The sequence below is a fragment of the Macrosteles quadrilineatus genome, unplaced genomic scaffold (genome assembly GCF_028750875.1).
Source record: "Macrosteles quadrilineatus isolate MER2022 unplaced genomic scaffold, UCM_ALF_1.0 Scaffold_7__1_contigs__length_78375512, whole genome shotgun sequence".
Classification (NCBI taxonomy): domain Eukaryota; kingdom Metazoa; phylum Arthropoda; class Insecta; order Hemiptera; family Cicadellidae; genus Macrosteles; species Macrosteles quadrilineatus.
The window spans coordinates 5,659,835-5,678,578 of record NW_026542600.1 but is presented as its reverse complement, the minus strand read 5'-3'; the positions used below and the strand labels follow the sequence as shown (position 1 = coordinate 5,678,578).

Genomic DNA, 18,744 nt, shown 5'->3' with positions numbered 1-18,744 from the left:
AATAATCCTGTGTATATTCTATGTATGAAAAAAGAGGAAAATAATTGTGAAGTGAAAATAGTTTTCCTATATTGCTGTGTTGAATTTCAAAGTATCAGGAGCCATACTGTAGTAGATTTCAGTGGCAGTGGCACTCAAAAGGTGGTCATGCCCCTTACCTTGAGAACTGAAACTATATCCATATAATTAATGTATTCTATAATTATTTCGAAATGAGTTATAATTTTAAATAAAAATTGCCCAGTCTATCATGTACACCTTTAACAACTAAAATATTGCTAAAATATTTTTTTGGAAGGGGGATTCCCTTCTCCATTGAAAATATACTTGTAGCTCTAACAATTCCGCACATTATTGAATAATACTTACATACCTTCCTGGAACTATAGTTATTAAGATTCCTTCCAAGCATTTAACATTTACCAAAATGAGAGGGCTTTGTTTAGAACAATGCATACACCAGACTCGGACTGGTGATGTTGTCTCTAGTACCTAATCCATTACAGGTTATTGTCAAACCTGCGATATTTGTCCGCAGCAATGCCCAGGAAGACTCCAACTACAGTGTAGACTGCGATGAAGCTTGGACCTGCCAGAATCTGGTAGTCAATTCCCAGACCATTTCTGTTCCACTCACAAAATCTTTGACCATCATCCAGAGCCAATAGGGTACAGCTGTAAACACAAGACAGGAATTATTTAAAAGCTAAAAATGAATGCAGTGGCCACTTCACAACTTACAGTACACCCTAGACACAATACACCCTTACAGTAGACCTGCATAGTAATCCCTGGTTGCTGTAGTTGCAACTAGTTCTTGTTCTTACATTGAACCATCATCAAGCCTACAAGGTGAGAAGTAGTCACTTCATTAGAAGATGCACAACAGATTTTGATAAATGGTGTGTTTGTGTGTGTGTTTACTTCAGTCGGTCACATTGGCTTTGTCAATGTAATGTCCCTTTGTTTGTTTTGTGTTTTAAGAAATATCATGTCCGTTTTAATCAATTAATTAATGTACAGTGACTCTTGTGTATATAAACTGTTTATATATTAGAATGTAAGTGTAGGATAGTGAACTCTGAAGATGCCACAACCTGTGGCGAAATGCGCATCAGGTATCAAAAACCAACAAGAACTTCAAGGCAAGAAAAACCAAAAAGGTAATTAATTGATTAAAACTGTTCTTGTAACTGGGTATATCATAAATTAAACATGTCCGTTTTATTTTCCTGTGTTTCAAGATTGTTATTTATTGAACCTTGTAGGCTTGATGATGATTTAAAGTAAGAACAAGAACTAGTTGCAACTACAGCAACCAAGGTTTATGCAGATATTGTAAACCATTTTAAGTTTTTAAAGTTTGTTTAAATTTTTTTAAATTTCTTTTTAAATAATTTTTGTGATGCTATTATACAGATTTCCTCTTTGCTTAAATAAAGGAGACTTAGATTGTTATGCGCGAATAATTAAATCACCAATAGATGTTTTGCGTTTTGAGTTGGTATTCAGGCCATAAACTCTTTACGTCTAAAATTAAAAGTAAACCAATGGTGGTCCAACCAAACTAGATTAATAACAACATTTTAAAATTAACTAAATCTGTCAGCGACACAATCGCGGACACTGTAGTAACTCTTGGCCAAGAGTAATTTCATACTAAGCAATCAACATTTCAATAAAGAAATCCCATTACCTTCCCCTGAAGCAGCAAACATAGGTACTAATTAAAATTAACGCCATTTAAATGGGAAATAAATCTGACAATTTAAGTGGAAATCTATCCAGGTAAATAGAAATTCATCTGCAGGTTTGCTGCGGCATGGGTGTTTGACATATCTAGACACTTCAATTGTCACAGGCAACATAAAAATACGTTTCATTCACATTCTCTGGCATAGACGGCCAGTGTAGTAGACTATCTATTTACTACGTAACTTAGCTTACGGGGTTAAAACCAGAATTGTAGGCTATCTGATTGTGGTCTGGGTCGTGCTTAACATTCAACTCAACTCTACCTTCACCTTTCAGTAGTCATACTACATAAGTTCCATGAGACACAGTAAAATAACACACCTTTACACCTTTAACTAGACCAGCGGTTCCCAAACTATGGGTCGAGGGAAGCAGAGATTAAACATTTGACATATTTCCAGCATAAAACAAACAAATTGTTTGTTTTATGATAACTAAGAATAAAGTATCTTTCTTTTTATCTTAAAAGGACCGAATGATATTTTCAAATCGATTATTGCATTTCAATTACAGTAAGCTAATGGGATTTACTCGTAGGGATGCAATTTTTCCTTTCTCAATAGCTGAGAAATACCTAAGTCACGAGAGACTGTCCTTGTTCTTGTCCGTGGATTGTCCTCAAACCACCCCAACACATCTGACAGCTTCTTAAACACATACACAATACACATCTTGTATCAAGTTCCCAACAGAATCATGTTTAGTGCCCATGGAAACTTGTATGGACACTGATGAATATTCGTTCATTTGAAAGTCACCTATTAGGAAATTGACGACTGTATTCACGTCAGATTACAGCTGCATTTGAGAACAGACCCCGGGAAATAAAATTATATCAAGACACTTTTTTGGTGAACACCGACATATAGCACTAAACAATTATAATATTTTCCAAGTATGTTCATGAAATAGTTAATAATTTAAATATTTACAAGCCAACAATTGAAACCAGCTGGTTTTGAAACAAAGTTTAACACTCAGCTGATCAGATGTCAGCTGATTATAAGATAGCAAAGAAATTAACAGATACTGTATTACATTTGGTTCAATGTTTTGATTCCGAAAACTCTGACCTTGACGCGGTTTTGACCTAATTTTTCGAACTTGTAATACAGCAATACCTTATGGGTTACACCATTTTAAAGGGCATGAAATGGGAAAGTTTTTTACGTAATTTGACAAAACATCACATAAGTATGTATAGTTGTAAAACCACTTTGAAGTTGTAAAGAATTAATTTTGAAACTTTTATTTTATGTTATGTGAGACATAAAACGGTGAAAATATGGTTGTATGTTATAGGTGTTGCAATGGTTTTGTAGGAAATTTAACGCTCTTTTCATTTCATGGTATAAGTTATTATGCTGTACGTGTATTGGCTTAATTTCTATGCTCGTTTTAGTGAAGCTACTACAGGTAATTTTAAAGATTCACATAATCGACCATTACAGCATAACGGGTGGGGATAGAAAATTTTTGTTTGTCATTTTTTGTTCCTTTTAGTGAGTAGAATAACTGGTAAAAATTAACGCACTTAGTAGAAACTCACCCTGTATTATTTGTTATGTTGGTCAGGAAATAAAATCTAGGATGAAAGTTGGTCCTCAGATAAAAATGTTTGGGAACCACTGCCTTCGGTTTGAAAACTACCTATATTCGTTCAACATTGATACTAAATATAGGACAATAAATATTTGACAATAAAAATAGGACAATAAAAAATATTGACGAAAAATATTTTTTTATATAAAAATAAAAATACTGCAAACCTATAAGTTTTGTTTATATATTGCTATGATACTGGGTTAAACAAATTTTGTGAAAAACAAAACAGGTGTATTTTCTGTTTGCCTCAATATTTGCCCTCCTTATCAACTGGGGCATATCCAACAAAAAGCTCGTAAAGGGCTACTAGGACTAGTCAACGCTACGGTATTTAGTTTTGTTAAAAACATTCTAGGCTTGAAAAAACCCTTGTCATGACGTAAGATGTTATCAAGTGTTGTAGGGAGGTTTCCCAATCGGAAAGAGAAGTGAAGATTCCCCTCCTAAGGACAAATTTGAATACATAAACGCTTAAAAAGCGTGTCTTTCTAAAGCCAAAATTACTTTTAAAATTATAAAAGCCGACCCGTTCAAAGCATTTGCACTGAATCCTTCTCAAATCCTACTTATTGAGGTACAAAACATATATAAAGTTAATTCTGCGTAGTAAGTGCATCGTTGATTTAAGTATGTAAATATTTAAGTACATTTAAGTATTTACTACAGGAATAGTAATTTGTGGCTCTACATTTTAGATAATTAACCTTTTCAAAATTAAATGTTTATTAACTTAAATGTTAAATGTTTATGTTATTGTGTTAAATGTTTATGTAAATTAAAGTTATTTACATTTTTACATGTTTACAGGACCTATTTAGACTCTATGTTCGAAGTAATAATATGGCCATAAACGATTATTGTTTTGATGGTTTTGTTTATACACAGACATAGTTTTCACTGATAAAGCACCCCTTTAAAACCTGAATGTGTAAAAAACAGGGTCTGGCACTTGCAATCCTTCCTTCGTCAGCGTCTGTCCATGTGCATTATTTAAAGTCGTGGAAAAGGTAACTTTCAAGGGGAATTCCTTCTTAGTCAGTTTGAAAGGACTACTAGGCTAGGCATATTAGGAATATAAGTGGCAGTTAGCGGAAAGTTTAGGTACAGTCCTAATCACCATTGTTCTTTATGTTTTTTGGGTTGCTGAACACGAATATGAGGTTTGCTGACAGATATTATGCCCGGAACATTGTTTTTTTTTTATGAAAAAAGTCAAAATTCGGGTATTTTTTTTAGGTTTTTGGGCTAAATCTTGGTGTAAAAGGGTTTTCTGAAAATACCCGGGTTTGTAAAATTAAAGAGCATAAAATTTACTACAAGTTTCATATATAACACTCGTTTCTCCGACAAACCGTTACGTCACTAGAGCACACTAAAAATAGGTAAAAATACAAAAAATGTAAATAAACGCTAAATTGTGCCGTTTTACATTTAGTCAGAGAAATATAGGATATGACCTTGAAGAAATTGCAAGAAAACGTTTTATGGTTTTCTTTTGTAGTGTTGGGTCTGCAGAGTGACATACTAAAAGTTGCCAAAAATCGGTCCACAGGAAACCACCTAAAATCACGATTAAAAATGGCGGCTTTTCCCAACATTGGTCAAATTTGAAAAAAAGATACCACATGCATTCTTTGTTTAAAATTCTTTGAGATATTGAATTGGGACGGCCACCGATGTTTATTGGGTGGTTAGTACTTCATTTCAATAGCAAACTCATTTTTGGCCGCCATCTTGGATCCACCATATTGGAAATAAATAAAAATATGTAAAAGTAATGATAACGTTGTGACACATCATTACAAACTAGATTTTCACGCTGATGTCAATGCCGAAATCCGTTTTTAAATATCTTTTTACGTTTTGAAGATATATTCAAACGAAAACTCTTCCCCATACATTTCTTATGGACGTTTCGTACTTCCGTAGATTTTTTAAGATAATTATTCTTACATCTCCAGTTCTGATCAACGCTTGCAGTTCAGTCTAGCCTTTAAATATTCTGTGATGTAAGGGCTTTCATTAGACCTATTGATCATTCAAATCGAACTAGTTAGAGACGAGCTACGATCCTCAAAACAATATTAAATTTAACTTTTTTTATTAAAAGATTTATATCTTGAGTTGATTTTAAATTACTTAGTAAATTTTTGGCTTTAATTTTATTAATCACTATATAAATGACTATATAAAATCTTACAAATCTAAAATGAGTCGTGGACTTTCATTTAACATTAAATTATTTTTATTTATAAATTTGTCTTTAGTTTAAGACATATATACCCAATTATAAATAACAATCAATAAGTAATCTTTAGCTAAAATAAAACTCAATACTTTGACGAATTATTTAAGATCATAAAGAGTTTTGGAAGTTATTTATAATTGGGGATATATGTATAATAAAAATTATTTTATGTTAAATGAAGGCACACGGCTCATTTTAAAGTTGTCAGATTTTATTAAATGATTAATCAAATTAAAGTCATACATTAAATGAGTAATTTGAGACCACAAACAACTTGGTGACGTATTAACAACCCTAGATATAAATCTTTGAATAAAAAAAGATTTATAAAAAGTTAAATTTAATATTGTTTTGAGGATCGTAGCTCGTCTCTAACTAGTTCGATTTGAATGGTCAATAGGTCTAATGAAAGCCCTTACATCACAGAATATTTAAGGGCTAGACTGAACTGCAAGCGTTGATCAGAACTGGAGATGTAAGAAAAATTATCTTAAAAAATCTACGGAAGTACGAAACGTCCATAAGAAATGTATGGGGAAGAGTTTTCGTTTGAATATATCTTCAAAACTTAAAAAGATGTTTAAAAACGGATTTCGGCATTGACATCAGCGTGAAAATCTAGTTTGTAATGATGTGTCACAACGTTATCATTACTTTTACATATTTTTATTTATATCCAATATGGTGGATCCAAGATGGCGGCCAAAAATGAGTTTGCTATTGAAATGAAGTACTAACCACCCAATAAACATCGGTGGCCGTCCCAATTCAATATCTCAAAGAATTAAACAAAGAATGCATGTGGTATCTTTTTTTCAAACTTGACCAATGTTGGGGAAAAGCCGCCATTTTTAATCGTGCTTTTAGGTGGTTTCCTGTGGACCGATTTTTGGCAACTAAAATGTTTTCTTGCAATTTTTTTAAGGTCATATCCTATATTTCTCTGACTAAATGTAAAACGGCACAATTTAGCGTTTATTTACATTTTTTGTATTTTTACCTATTTTTAGTGTGCTCTAGTGACGTAACGGTTTGTCGTAGAAACAAGTGTTATGTATGAAACTTGTAGTAAATTTTATGCTCTTTAATTTTAAAAACCCAGGTATTTTCAGAAAACCCATTTACACCAAGATTTAGCCCAAAAACCTAAAAAAATACCCGAATTTTGACTTTTTTCGTAAAAAAAAACAATGTTCCGGGCATAATATCTGTCAGCAAACCTCATATTCGTGTTCAGCGACCCAAAAAATATAAAGAAAAGTGATGATTAGGACTGTACCTAAACTTTCCGTTAATTTTCCTAAGATGCCTAGCCTATACGGACTATTGCGTAGTATGACAGTTTGACCGGAGTCAGCAAACTTCGCTTTGGTAGTATAGGTGCCCAAGTGAGCTAAAACCAATCTTGGACCACGCTTAGTTTTCTCATAAACTTTATAATAAAGTTCTTTATAGCTTGGCTTTATAAGGTAACGAACCTAAAGGGCTTAGGAAAACTAGAATGCATACAACAGAGCGTTCTACACCTCTTTGTAAAGAACCGAATCAAAACTGATATAAACCGTTTCCTGTCGGTAACAAAATCAACACAACATAACCATTCATTGAAACCTGAAAGAAAAGATAAGAGGTGATATTTCAAGATAGAATTCTTAATTATAGATAGAATGGTTGGTAGGTATGTCAAAATGAAGGCCATGTCATATAATTAAAGAAATAAAGCTAAAGAATCCATGCGGTTCTTACTTTTGACTTGTTCTGGAAAAAGACTTCTTTAAAGTGAATAATCTGATTTAATCTACTGAGTTATTTACCATATAAAGCAGAGACCCTTAGTTGGTCACCATGAATGAAGTGAAACTAAACACTCAAATTTAAGAAATAAATATTCGTTTGTTTTGATTAATTTAATTAATATTTTCCGCTGATCGAATAACGTAAATACAAATTTCAAGTTTAAATTACTTGCAGAGTGATATAATTGATGGTTTTGACGAAACACTACTGAAAATGAGAGATTTGTATATTAATATTACCTGGGTAAGTAAAATTAGCTTCAAAATGACACCTAATTTATGAAAATTTGTGAAGAAATAAGGAAGTTATGGTCTACCGTCAAAAAAAGTACTTTAGAAATTATAATATAGATGATTGCTCTTCTAAAATATTTATGACGTTGATAAAACATCAACGTCATAAATATTTTATGACCTTCAGAGAGCCCTCAACGCCTTTGAGAATTATTGTGTTGAGTGGAAACTTGGAGTCAATGAGAATAAAACTAAAGTCATGGTATTGAAAAAAGGGCATAAAGTTAGTAAGAAATTTAGTTGGCAAATAATGAAAAAGCGATTAGAAATTGTGAAAGAGTACAAATACTTAGGAGTAGAGATAAATCATAACGGAACTTGGATTAAGCATCAAACAAAGCGGAAGTAGCTGCCTCGACTGTCAGAAAGACTTATTATGAAAATAAAGAAATTTCAATAAAACTTATAAATAGAATGTTTGATGCGTTAGTAGAAACAATTTCTTTGTATGGAGCAGAAATATGGGGAGCAAGATGTAATGAAAGAATTGTAAACAGAGTAGGCATAGCACATTGTAAAAGATTATTGGGAGTAAGTAATAATACAACCAATAGTGGGGCGATTTTGGAAGCTGGCAGGTTATTAACGTCATTTAAAGCTAAAGAAAGAGCGATAATATATTTTGTAAGAATAAAGACATCATTAGATAAGAAATTACAAAGAGCTTGTTTAAAAGTTAATGAAAATCATAGAAACAACAGTTCATGGTCAGGCGAAATAAAGCACTTGTTAGAAAATATTAATTTAATTGAGATCTGGCAAAGTGATACTCTTAGCTTTAAAAATATTAAACAAATTAAAGATGTTTTAAAGAATGCATGTTACTCTTATTTGTGGACTGAGGCGATGACAAAGAAAAGTTTTGAAGTTATAAGGATGATTGGAGTGCCAAGGTCAGGAGCAGAGTATGTTTGTTTACTTAAACCAAGTCAGAGGTCACTGATAGCGAGATATAGATTAGGAACCTGGCTGTGGATGTGCAGGAAAGATGAGACAGGAAATAGAATATGCGTACTGTGTGGGGAAATAGAGAATGGATGGCATGCATTTATTGAATGTAGGTTCAATGGAATGGGCAAATCTGGATTGGACAGTATGTTTATGGGAAATAATATGTCGACATTGCGTGAGTTTGCGGAACATTTGAAAATATTTTTTGATATATTAGAGAATGAATGGAAAATAAGGTCCGCAGGCAACATACAGCTGCCCTCCCCCCCTCTTGACTCAAATCCCCATTAAATGTATGGTTTAAAAATTCAATGCGGATATCTTTCTTTTAATGTTTTTTGAATATAATTAATTTTGAATGTTGGCTCAGCTATCAGTGTAAATATTAATTTATTTTTCTTCTACTGGTATTCTATGTTTATAAAGTATTTATTTATGAGATATTTATTGAATTATTTATTGCATGTTAATAATTATATGATTATTTATTTGCCTAGTTATTAGTAAAACTTATTTACCAACCTTGGTTATTTTGCATGAATTGTATTTTGTAAATGTATTTTTTTATGTATCCTACCCCTTGAGGGAAATCAATAAAGATGATGATGATGATGATAAAACATGATTTGAACTGCAAACAAATCAAATTAACATACAAAATATTAATTTTGTATCACAATTAATTAGTAATTAATTAATCAATTAATTAGGGGTCACAAGTATTAACTTGTGTATTAATGTTGAGTAACAAATTTCAAATTGTTACTTGCAATGATGTACGTGTAATTTGATTTCCTGTAAAATATTTAAAGACGTATGCACATTTATTAATAGTTTCTATGCGTATTTATTATTTTGTGTTGTTCCTGTTTAGCTATCATTAGTGTTTGAAACTATTTAACTGATTATAGATTGTTGGAAGCTCTGAGCTGTCTGAAACCTTAAGCTTGATGATTTTACTAGGGGCCACAGCCACAGTGCTCTTGTCATGAGAGTTGTCAACGCAGAACTAGAATGTCTTGCAACTCGCCTAACCGCAACCGGGACATTATAATGGTAATACGCTAGTGTTTCATCAACAACCTACGAGATTTGCTTCAACATTCTTGCCTTAATAGGGATTGACTCAGTGCGTTGGACAATGTTTTGCGATGAAACTATTTATTTAACATCTACCGCTGGACTTGTTTAACCCCTCCAATATAATCAAGTGTTGATAGATAGACTGCAACATTCATGCTTACCGGTTGGTTAGGACTTGAACTTTTCATAACTACGAGGAGACACATGATGAATTATTTCGTCACGGTAACGCATTTGTTTTGAGACTTTGACATCATTCCACTTACGAATAAACATAGAGTGATACACATAACTGTACTATAATTGAATATTTTTGTTCATTCATGATATTCGCGACCGGCAAATGACTATTCGTTTGAAAATTACAGCCTTTCAAAGTTTGTTTGAATTTATTGCTGATGCAATGACTACAAAGGTTCTGTACATAACTAATTAATATTTATAACATTTTAGATATTAATACCCCCGCCGCAGCAAACCTGCCGACTAAGCGAATTTCCATTTGTCTGAATTGATTTTCAGTTAAATATATTTTAATAACATTAGGTTTAACGAGTACCTAGGTTTGCTGCTACAAGGAAACTAATAAAGTGTGTTTTGAGTAAAATATTGATAGCTTAGTACAAAATAAATAAATTTGTTAAGTTTGATCAAAATATATCCATAAACAAGCAAACTACAACATTTGACAATATTCTCCATAAGAATAACATGGGAATTTTAAATTTACAATTTTTTTAATTTTCTCCGTTACTAATAATCGAAAAAAAATACTTTTATGTACTAAATTATTTGTTTTTTTAAGCTCTTTAAAAAGGTCTAAAGAGAAATCGGGAAATTTTGTGTTTTGAGGGTCAAAAGTGAGAAAAACCAATTTTTACCCCATAAAACCCCCCGTAAAGCCCCGTTCCCATGGTCCGATCGTGCTGGTTCGCGAACTCATTCAAGTTTATCCCGCTTTACACCTTTAAACCAAATTTCATCAAAATCGGACAAAAATTACTCAAGTTATCGCGTTCACGGACGTATATATATATATATATATATATGTCTATATATATATATATATACATATATAAAAATTTGAACGAATGGTGTTTTTGGCCTCTGGGGACATCAAAATGAAAAAGTAAATCGGTCCCGGGTCTAGGTCTTACCGTGCCACCTACGGTAATAGCTACTTCCCTATAGGGAAATTCGCTAAAATCAAACATACTTTGAAGGGCTGCCATATCCATATGGCCCTTCTTACAAGATTGTGGCAATGTGTTCTTCGAAACCTTCTAATGAGGTTTAATCCAACATGTTTACATTTGAGATTTCTAAACTTTCCTTCACAATTTACCCCCACAGCAAAAAAAGACAGTTAAAACTAACAAAAGTCAGTAAATAGAGTGAAAACGTAATCCTAGAGTCTATCTGTTCTGAATTAACTTTTGTGAGGGGGTTTTAGACTTTTGGAACATTCGATTTACCTATATACGCTTTAATTCATGATATTTTAACCCATCATACGTAAGGGAAATGATTGGTGTATTTAGTAACGTAAGGGGTGGTAGGGGTTATTCTTTGTTTGAAGTTCATTGTTGGTGTTGGTAGGTAAGTCATAAACATCAAATCCCAACCGGACACATTTCCAGATCCAGAAACGTCGTGGAAGACAGAGAGATGGACAAAAATCCTCCGACATGGCAAAAAGGCATAGCAAATTACTGAATTAAATTGGTATGTCCTCTAAAGTACTAAAATATAAGAAATTTGACTAAGCAATGAGATAAGACGAATTTGGAAATTTAATTGAAATAGGTAAAAAATATTGTATTTTTTTAATCGCGTTTCTCCTTGAAAGTTGCCAAAGTGACCACCTTAGGAATCCATTGTAGTCAGGTTGGGTAGCAGGAAAATATTTCAGTTCTGGCGGAGAGGCTGCAATTTTAGGTGGTTGTAGTATTACCGCCTATTGTGTCTTTTTGGCTATTTCTGCTTCAATCGAAATAAATTTCTTATAAATTCTACCTAATCACTGTGGAGTTTAGGCTACGGACTATGATCATAAATGGAGTGTTTTTTTACTACGGTCGGAGATACTATTCTCGGAGCCCATTCAGGTATCCTTTAAGTTTATTTTTGCGTTTTGTTTTCATAATTATTAGGACTTTAAGTAATTTTTAAAATCGGTGATGTTATAACAATTAATTATTAACCTACTCAAGCTTCTGGTTTTAATTATTGTTGTTATTCTTTGTAAATGTTGGTTATAGATGAATTTTTAGAGATTTTTGATTCCTGGACTAGCTACGAGGTTCACTCATGATTCTATAAATAACCTCGAACATTAGAATGGGTAATTAATTTATGAATAAAACGTGAAGTAGAATCATGGGCGAGGCGATTGGGCAATATAACCTTGGCGTAGGTATCTGGTATGTTGCCTCACTTCAGTTACCTCAAGCACCAATCACCTACAGTGACTATTTACAATTTGTTTGGTAACCTGTAATAATCACCTTTTAAGTTCTTCTATCTCTTTATAGTGTGTAGCTAAAGACGGTCTAACTTGCTCCTGGATAGGTCAAACGTTATCAAAAACTATTCCAGTTTCACAATATGGTTGGTATTTGATCACAATTGTCGGATATCCTGAGTAATCTGCAGTAGGAAGGAAAGGAATCTCGCTACATTACTATGGTTTTCATATCTAAGGTTTTCCGAAAGAAACCCTTGGGACATTCGAAAACCATCCCGTATCCCGAAGAAAATGCTGAAATAATGTAAAAAGCGTTCACAAAACAAATTGTAAACTTAAGTTCACAAACTCAGTTTTGTTTGAGTGTGCATCAGCGACATCAGTCGACTCCTCAAATCGACACAGCTGTTAGCTTACAATATTAAAATAAGAGGTAATTTGGTAAAAAATACATTTTCATTTTATGCATTAGTTAGCCTCGGAAAAATTAGGCTATGCATTAAGATGGAAATGTTGCTCATCACACGGGCTAAACATGTAATTTTGAACCTCAATCAGTTTTCTCATGAAAAGGCCCCGTAGGTTCTAAAGATGAAATCTACTATACATCAGTGTATCAGGTATTGTTTCTTATACTATTCAGTATGTTTCTATTGAGTGACTTCTACTGAAGCCAATTTACCTTTGTTCGTCCGGTGCAGCGCTACACATATCGTTGAGGGTCAGGTTGAAGTGGGGTTCGGTCAGGTTTAGCTGGCAAGTGATGTCTCCATAGCCCACGTCTATGGCAGTCGCTTTGCTCGTCACGCCGATCAGGAAATGACCCAACTCCGCTGTGAGGTAGCCCAGGGTCAGGATCCCCAGCACGTACCACTTGTACAGGGCATTCAGCTTGGCGAGCACTGGGATCATCTTAGATCTGCAAAATGTGAAAAATACGATCAGGAAATGACCCAACTTCGCTATGAGGTAGCCCAGGGTCAGGATCCCCAGCACGTACCACTTGTACAGGGCATTCAGCTTGGCTAGCACTGGGATCATCTTAGATCTGCAAAATGTGAAAAAATAATTGTAACGAGGGGGGTTTTTGAGTTCAGTCAGTAAAATCACTTTGAACGTGTTTCGTATGAATTCGGTGCTCAAGTGTGGCAGGGTAATTAGCCCTCATCAAAAGAGATATCAAAATCCTAGATAGATTTGATTTGTATAAACCTTGAGTCATCCCCATTAGTGGGTCTATAAAATCTCACCCCATCTAAAATTTCATTGGAAATATTTTTTGTTTGAAACTACTAGTCATTACGGAAGAGCGCCCTCGAGCTGTTTTTCTGGGGAGGGGGAGGGAGGAATATTTCTTTGGTGGTTAGAGATGTTCCCAACCAGAAAAGTGTGTGAAATGGCACAATAAAAAGCATCTAACGATATGATTTGTATGTATGTGGTGGTCTAGTTTGAACCAACGACTTTCTGATTATCAAGTTAGAATTATACAACTAACTAGTCACAAATTGATATTGTTGTCTTAATTTGCCAGCATATTCTTCTAACTGTACCAGCTAGTGAAGGATTTAATACTAAGTTAGTTTTATGATCGAAAGCCCCCCAGGACAGGTTATTGGATTTAAGTAGATAATCATACGTTACGTTTCGTGATGTTTCAGTCCAGGGAGCCGAAACCCCACCGGACTGAGGCTGTTCTATACGCGAGCGTATGTATGTGTAAACGTGTGTAAGTAAAAGTCAAAAATAATTTTCATAGCCTTGAAAATCTATGGAAAATCTTTCGCATCACTATACTTATTGCTCAAGTCGATAAAATCACGTAACTTTGTCTTGCTGCAAAGTGCCAAGTGGTTATCCTTGAAAACGGACACCTGGCGTGGTGGCACCCACCCACCCCCTCGGCGCATTGTGCGTCCGCCGCCTCACCATCACCATCCATATGTATTCGCCTCGTAGAGACCGTTAATTTGATGTATTACCTTTGCTCTCGCTAAAGATTTCCTACCTAATCCTTGTGAACTGACCCCAGTGTAATGGAACAAAATTAGAATTTGCTTTTAAGTATATTTTTTTATATATTACTTAGGCCTATGTGTAAAGCTTTGAGTATCTTCAATGGCTTTAGATAATTCCCCTTCCGAGACTTTTTGAGGACCCTGTATATATTGCATAACATAAAATCAACCCTCATAATAGTAATTACCAAATAGGCCTACTAAAGGTCAAGTGCATCAAGGCAGACTATGAATAGAAAACAATAATAAACAATAATAAAAACACAAATGTAAAAAAATCCAAAGCCGCAGAGAAGCTATTGAAGCCCTTCCTCTCACAATAAGGGCTGATTGTCAGTCGACGGCAGTGACATTTTCTTCTTAAAACTCTCATTTAGAGGGGGGACATTAAGAGCTCCGTGTTAAACTTATGTGATGACGTTGTTGTTTAATGTGTTATTTTACAAATTGAAATATGGACCATGTAGTTTAGTATACGTTCTACATGTTAATGTTCATAAAATGCGTTGATCTTAAAGAGGAGTGTTTCCATTCCACAAACTATTTAAATTTTAAAACCATTTACAAATAATCTAACGTCACATAGGTAGAATTATTTGTAATCTATGATACTGACATTTGTGATTACTCTACAATGGTATTTACAATGTATATTTACAATTACAATGTATTTTATCTTATGTTCACGTTACTGTTGTATATGTTGTACATATGGAGGTAGACTATTATGTAATTTGTAAAATAAAACACTTTTTTCATTCATTTATTCATTCATACTCTACAATGGAGAATAAAGCTTTTATTTATAGAGAATATACAATGAATAGTATGGAAAATATGACTGCCGCCGTGCATATACGTACTCATGTCATTCAATGTCATTTCAGCAGGCGAATGCTCTACCACTGAGCTAACTCTCGCTCGTGAGACTGGTGAGGCAGGAGTTTCCCAATGTAGCGTCCTAGGACTAGTACTCTATCTAATCTACACGAATGACATGCCTACAGTTCCACGTGTTAGGCTGTCACTGTACGCCGATGTCGCTCTTCTGCTTTGCCGAAGCGCGAGCCCAGCTCAAGACGCCAGAGGTATGCAGTCCCAGATGGACGGCCTATCCCCTTGGCAGGATAAGTGGAGAATTAAACTTAATGATGATATGAGCAATACCATCTGTTTCAGGAAACGTCAAATTATACCACGTGCTCCAGCTGTTTGACGAAAAGCCGATCCCGTGGAGAAACACCGTCAAGTACTTAAGGGTGACGCTGTACTCGAGGCTACGCTTCAAACAACACCTTGACAAGAAAGTAAACGAGGCGAAGGCGATCCTAGGACTGATGTGGACTATGCTTAACACCAGAAGCCCGCTCTCAAACAACACCAAAGTGTACAAGCATCTATTAATAGTACGCTCCTGCTCCTGCATGATGTAAGCTTCAGAGACTTGGTGGGTACTGGCCAGCAAAACGAACAGGAAGCGCGTAGAAGTCATCCAGTAACGGACGCTGCGACGGATTACGCGACAGCCATGGTTCGTGAGAAACTCTACCATCAGAGCATCAGCCGGAGTCTCAACGATTGAGGAATTTACCATCAGGAAATCAGGAAAACTTTTCCACAAAGCCGCCGGATCTGCAGGCGCTTCGACACAGCAGAGGACTGGAGGTCACGGTCAGCCTCAGTCCTGGACGACCCACCTTACAGCATGTTATACTAGGGCTTGGACCCTCGCCTAATACTGCGAGCAACGTGATCGCCGCAGCCTAAAGACACCGACACACTGGAGAGCGTAAGATATTAATGTCGAATGAATGAGATGGCAGTATTGTTGCAGCCTAAGATCAGCCGGTTCTCAGCCAGGACATTCTTAGGCTGGAAAGCACATTTTTAAACCATCAAAAAGCAAACTGACATTTCTGCGGATCAAAGCACCTACAACGAGACAAGTCAATCTGCTGACTGTTGACGCTAGATTTTAGTGTTAGTTGAACTGAGTGTAGTGTTTGGTTTCATTCAAAAATATTCTTGAAACTTGTGTGGTTGTCGGTTTGGTTTAGTTGTTAGGGCGTGAAAATCTGGCTTGATATTTCCACGTTTGCATTCAAGTATTTGTCAACCCAAAATCTATTTAAAAACCCTTCGCTATTGAAACTATAATTTGGAAAAGAAAATTAACAACGACGTTTCATCTATTGGCGGTACTTTTTACTTGACTCCCTGAAGGACATAAGACACGCAAAAATCAATCCTGGACCAAACAAATATCGTAAGACACCATTAGTGTGTTTACCCGACTACATGCTTCATAGATAGAGACTGCCTTACTCTCATAAGACTAAACATCTGTTACTGTAGCTCTTATTTAAACTACCAATAATTACGTCGTAATTGTCGTAATGGTGTCAATGTGGTTGAAGGTCAGAACAGACTATGGTCGCATAACGATTTGGACTAGTGTAATACAATACCGCCGCCGCAGCAAACCTGCAGACTAAGCATATTTCCGTAATTGTTTGATTATATTATTTCGGTATGAGAAAGAGTTTCGATAAAAACCTAAGCAAGCATGTCAGCTGTTTTATTCGAAAACTATTCGAAATTTCACAACTTTAACCATTATTATCTTTGAAACGAAAAAGAAAACAAGAATAAAATGGTCTTAAAATTGCGTTTTCTACTGGAATACATCATAAAATACAGGGTGTTTCATAAGAAAAATCAAAGTTGGCGGCTATATTGAAAAAATTGTGGCTAAAATATGTTTTCCAATTGACTAAAATTTTAAAATTAAAAAGTCCAAGGCACTTACCATTTAACTTTTTTTGATATCTCTTATAGTTTTCGAATAAAACAGGTGGCACACTTATATCAATCACGCTGTATAAACAGCATAAACAAGCAAACTATAACAGTTTACTTATTCTAATATGAATAACCTGGGAATTTTAAGTCTACAGTTTTTTTTACTTTTCTCCGTAACTAACTTTAACTACACTCCGTAATCACGCTGGTTCGCGAAATCGTTCTGATAAACGTTGGTTCCAACCGTTAAACGTTTGTACTAGATATCATCAAATCCGATCATTTTTACTCGAGTTGTCGTTCCAACGGACACACACACACAATATATTTATACACATAAATTAAAAGCCATAGTACCTTTTTTGAATATACCGCATAATATATATATATATGTATATATATATATATATATATATATACATATATATATATACATATATTATTTCTTTCATATCTATTAATATTAATTACATTACTGGTATCCCTAAAAAGTTAACATTACCCTATATTATATATATATATATATATATATATATATATATATATATTTGAACGGATGGTGTTCTTGTCCTCTGGGGACCTCAAAACGAAAAAGTAAATCGGTTCCTAGTCTAGGTCTTACCATGAGACCTACGGTAATGGCTTATTGGCTTATTCCCCATGGGAAATCCGCTAAAACTTAAATATTTACTCTCTATGTTTACAAACACATTTTTAAACAAAAGTTTATAGTATTGTCATTAAACCCCTGTCAAAACTGTGTTTCAGAAGTTTTAGAATTCTAACTGTTTTGTTTCATTTTTAACCGTTTCAGGCAACGGTTTGTAATGGCTAAGAACTGAGATGCAAAAGGAGGGGGGAGGGGGACACTCGCGCATACTCTCCAGCTCAATTGATGCGGACAGTATAGTATAGTATAGTAAACTACAATCGTTCTACTTTGTGGACTAGCCAGTCATAATACACAGCTTGAACATTGCAGTTAATTCATCTTTTAAAATAATATCATTAATCCGACCAGTTCACTGAGTCTTCTTAATGAAATCATTTTGAAAAAAAATATATATATCAAAATAGAATGAAATGGTCTACTCTAATAAGCTGAATAATAATCTAATAATCTACTCTTGAACTGAAGGAGTTTGTATCTGAGACACCTTCAGAACTCTTTATTTTTTATGTCCATTAAATTAGAAAACATTGTTTGGGCTAGAAATAAAACTTAGCAACCAAAAGGCTATGATTTAAAAAAGATAGATTCATAAAGTCTATACACAAATCATTCAATTACATTTTGCAATTTTTCAAATATTTTCCTTTTCTATTTAAAAAAAGAGACATGAAATGGTATCGGGAAAATTTGCAGACCGTAAATATTAAAAATATATAAATAGCAGAAAACGAAATTATAAGAACCAAAATACGCCCGCTGCAGCAAACCTGCCGACTAAGCGATTTTCTATTTGCCTGGATTGATTTTAAATTAATCTATTAAATTACAATTTATCTTTAACGAGTACCTAGGTTTACTGCTACAGGGAAACTAATAAAGTGTGTTTTTTATTAAAATATTAATAGCTTAGTACAAAATAAATAAATCCCCCAAGTTTGATCAACATATATCCATATACAAGCCAATGACAACATGTTTTACAATATTCTCCATAAGAATAACATGGGAATTTTAAATGAGCAATTTTTTGATTTTTCTCCGTAACCAATAAC

At 34.2% G+C, this 18,744-nt stretch overlaps 1 protein-coding gene across 2 annotated transcripts in view; it reads right to left on the bottom strand.

Annotated features, from left to right (window-relative positions):
- LOC128998020 (uncharacterized) overlaps positions 1 to 18,744 on the bottom strand; it is a 74,588-nt gene that overhangs the window by 19,991 nt on the left and 35,853 nt on the right. For both annotated transcript variants that reach the window (XM_054423951.1, XM_054423952.1), the window contains exons 2-3: positions 12,882 to 13,118; positions 520 to 675 (exon numbers count right to left, since the gene is read on the bottom strand). In XM_054423951.1, the coding sequence (XP_054279926.1) occupies positions 520 to 675; positions 12,882 to 13,111 (386 nt within the window). In that variant the 5' untranslated portion in view covers positions 13,112 to 13,118. The remainder of the gene's footprint in view (positions 1 to 519; positions 676 to 12,881; positions 13,119 to 18,744) is intronic.